General features: G+C 65.1%; 1 protein-coding gene across 1 annotated transcript in view; it reads right to left on the reverse strand.

The window, feature by feature from the left end:
• Nucleotides 1-3,677, reverse strand: part of MNEG_5862 (F-box DNA helicase protein 1) — a gene marked incomplete at both ends in the record, with an annotated part of 8,876 nt that overhangs the window by 4,250 nt on the left and 949 nt on the right. Inside the window, 9 exons of the mRNA XM_014045661.1 lie at nt 329-403; nt 697-874; nt 1,160-1,257; nt 1,503-1,635; nt 1,828-1,946; nt 2,137-2,233; nt 2,415-2,500; nt 2,785-2,925; nt 3,160-3,548. Coding sequence (XP_013901115.1) covers nt 329-403; nt 697-874; nt 1,160-1,257; nt 1,503-1,635; nt 1,828-1,946; nt 2,137-2,233; nt 2,415-2,500; nt 2,785-2,925; nt 3,160-3,548 — 1,316 coding nt within the window. The remainder of the gene's footprint in view (nt 1-328; nt 404-696; nt 875-1,159; nt 1,258-1,502; nt 1,636-1,827; nt 1,947-2,136; nt 2,234-2,414; nt 2,501-2,784; nt 2,926-3,159; nt 3,549-3,677) is intronic.

A 3,677-nucleotide genomic window follows, 5' to 3' on the forward strand; every position in this document is an offset into this window, starting at 1 on the left:
TGTGTGTGTGTGTGTGTGTGTGTGTGTGTGTGTGTGTGTGTGTGTGTGTGAGCGCGCGCTGCGTGTGCGTGTGTGTGTGTGTGTGTGCACCGCATGTTTGCACAATCCACATGGGTGTCAAACCCGTAGGTGCTAAATCACCTTAGGAGGTGCGTGCAGATAGGTGAGGGCAGAGCGTAGTAGCCAGACTGCAGCAGGCGCTCTCAACACCCTGTCTTGGGAAACTCAGCACCGGCACCCCCTCTCGCCCCTGTAGGGGCCGCTGCCCTCACTTCCCCTTTGACCCCAACGGCAAGTCGCAGTCGTTTGTGCGCGGCGCCCCTCTCACCTGGTAGGGGTCCCCCACCAGCACCTTGACGCACGGCTGCCGCAGCAGGAGGCTCAGGGACACCTCGTTGATGTCCTGAGGGCGGGGGTGGGGCGCACGCACATGCAGGAGGTTTGGCCCGCGAGACTCGACCGGCAGGCGGGAGGACAGCATGTGTTTGTTCAAACAAGAACTGCGTCCTTCGCGCCCTCTCTGCTCTATGAAAGGGCTGGTCCTCCCATTTGTCATGATCCCGGTCACACACAGCAGGGGCGTGCTCACTCATCACCCACACATGCGCGGCAGCATGCCCACATATCAGCAAACACATGCTCGCACTCGCGCGACAACAGCTTACGCGTCAGCAGCGTGCGCCCCCCCAGCCACACCTGGGCCTCGTCGATGAGGATAGCATCGTAGGGCAGCCCAGTGTGCGGGTTGACCAGCTGCGGCCTGCCCAGGGACCAGACCTTCAGGTACCCGTTGTGGGGCAGCGGCAGGAACGTCTCGTTGGGGTCTATCATGCGCCGCCACACCCGCTGCGCATACGACTGGTACGGCAGGTCCCTGCAGGACGATTAGTCACGGCATGGGGCGAGCATCGGCATTGAGTGAGCCCCGGGGATGCGTCAGGCGTCAGCCGCTGCGCCGTGCGAGGGCGTTGCGCGGGGTAAGCAGGCGACGACGAGCTGCCATGGCAGAAAGGGGAAGTAAGGGGGCGCTACTCCTGGCGCTTGGCAGCTGCATGGAGAGGCACAGATCTCATGCAGGCTGTCATGCATGCATGCATGCATGTGGGTTCAGGCGGAAGTGAGCAGGCACATCAGGGTCTGCAGTCCACCACGCGCCCACCGGGTGGGTTTCACATCGCGCCCGCCCCTCTGTTTCTCGATTTCGATGCCGCGCTCGACCGCCGCGCGCGCCTTATAGGCGTGCTCCTCTGTCACCTCCTGAGGGGTGGGGGTGCGGTGTTGCAGAGCCCAGTCGGGCGGCCCCAGAAATGAATCGTCCAGTGCAGCAAAATGTCTGGTCGTGGCGATTGTAGAGCATGCGTGCATGTATGCATGCGGGTTGCGGCGATGGCTGAGCCTGTTGCCAACTGGCGCATGCACGCCCCGCATTCCTCACAGCCCGACATGCAACCGGCGCCCAGACAACGGGGCGACAGCGGCGCTTTTTGATGTCTTTGACTCACCTCATCTGACGACGTCATGAACCGCTCGACAGCCATGTGCACGACGCTGGCCTCCTTCACTGTGGGCGCGCTGAGGCCCATGGCCCGCATGAAGTCCCCCATGACCGACTTGACCTGGAGCACGGACGGGGCGCTGCGCGGCGCAGGGGGGCACGGGCAGGAGCGTGGAGGGCTTGCACAGCGTGGAGGGCTTGGAGCAAGTGAGCGCTGCTGCCTTTTAACAGCTGGCGCTTGGAGGCGTTTGCCCAGCAGATGGTAAGTGACTCTTGCGCCACATCCCCCAGGGGTTTGGCGGTTGCAGCACAAGCAATGGCAAAGCGCTCACCGCAGGTCTCCGCAGCGGCGGCTGAGTGGTGTGCGACTGACGGCTTGGTACGCAAGCGAGTGCACAGTCGAGGCGTACGTGTTGGCTGGGAAGATCCGCCGCGCCTCCTCAGCGACCACCTGAGTGTGGGTTGTTGTTGCCATTGCATGTATGGAGACGGGGCTCGCTGCTCCTGTGATTCAGGAGGTCTTCTGAAAAATGTGCACGGGCTAGGGTGCATGCCTGTGTTTTCCAATACAGATTTATACACCTATGTGTAACATATACGGTAAATGCCTGTACATACAACATGAATGTACCTACACCCACCTTGTTGAAAGCGACGTACAGCAGGCTGCGCCCCTGGTGGGCCGCTGCAATGGCCTTCAGGGTGGTGGTCTTGGCGCAGCCCGCAAACGCGATCACTCTGGGCGCGCGCACGCAGCAACGCGATCGCACGCCAGAAGGTGCAGTCAGCGCTTCTGCAGTCAGCAAAGCCTCAAGAGCATTGCTGCCTCAACGTCATCGGTTGGCGGGCAACCGTCCGCGCGGGCGCTGACAAAACCTGAAACTTGTCCCCGTCGGCTGGAATTTTATACATCGCTCACCTGTGCACCATGTTGGGGGTGGGCCCATAGACGGGGGCGTTGTTGGCGCCCAGCTCGAAGGGCAGCAGCGACTGGATGATGGTGACCTGTGAAGTGAGGCGGCAGCATAGTCCATGTCAGCGCGTGCTGCATGGCGCTTCGCACGGCAGTTGGAATCTGCAGCCCAGCAGTCTGCGACGGCTGATTTCATCTCAGCACGAAACAAGGGCAGCGAGCTGAGTAACTTGCCAAGCCCGTTTTACGCAGTACAGCCCCAATGCCAACAATGACCAGTTACAGCCAGTCTGCAGGCAGTCACCAGCCGGCTTCCAGTCAGATACCAGGCAGTCACCAGGCAGTCACCAGGCAGTCACCAGCCAGTCACCCACACCTGCTCGGGCGTCAAGCAGGCGCCGTCCGGCAGCTCCACGCGCGCAGCCGGGTGCGGCAGCCCCGCCTGGCGCCACTCTGGCACCGACTGCATCACCTTGGTGGCCGTGTGGCTGTCGGCAGACTCCAGGTAGGTCAGCGTCTTTCCGAACAGCAGTGGAAGGGGCGAGGATTGGGCAGCAAGGGCACAGGTTTGAGGAAAAGGGTGCATGTTGGGATCGGAAACGGGTTGCCTGGCGTCTGGCTGAGCGAGGGGAGGTGCAGCGCAGGACGCAGGGGACCCGCGGGGGGCACTGCTGGCAATCCAGGGGAGGGGCTGCCTGTCGGACGGCGTACACGCCCCGGAGGCGAAGCTGCTGCTGGCAGCCGGGCGCACCTCCTGCAGGTCTTGGTGCAGCATAGCGTATGGACCGCCCGCGCCCAGCGGCGCCACGCTGCCCGACACCTCCTCGTGCCGCAGCAGCACCAGCACAGCGCACACAAACTCGCGCAGCGCGCAGCGGTCCAGGGGCGCGCCGGCGGCGGCGTCGTCCGAGGGCAGCGCCGGCAGCTCGGCGGCGCCCTGCGACGCCGGCGCGAAGGCAGCCTGCGGCCTGCTGGTCGGAGCGGACGCGGCCCACAGCCGCCGCAGCAGGCGCGCGGGGCCGCCGCCGCCGGCCGGCGCGGCCGCGAACAGCGCCAGCAGCAGCGCGCCCCAGAAGCCGGCCGCCGCCGGAGGGCCCCAGTCCGGAGACGCGAGGACCGCCGCTGCCGCGTCCGCGGGGCCTGGGCCGAGCAGCTGCGAGGCCAGCGCCAGTAGCTGCTCGCGCGTGGCGCGTGCTGGCGCGGGCAGCTCGCGGCCGAGCCGCGCCGCGACGCGACGCGGGCCAGCCGCAGGACGGGGCGGGTGTGGGG

Source organism: Monoraphidium neglectum (assembly GCF_000611645.1).
Source record: "Monoraphidium neglectum strain SAG 48.87 unplaced genomic scaffold scaffold00904, whole genome shotgun sequence".
Taxonomy (NCBI): domain Eukaryota; kingdom Viridiplantae; phylum Chlorophyta; class Chlorophyceae; order Sphaeropleales; family Selenastraceae; genus Monoraphidium; species Monoraphidium neglectum.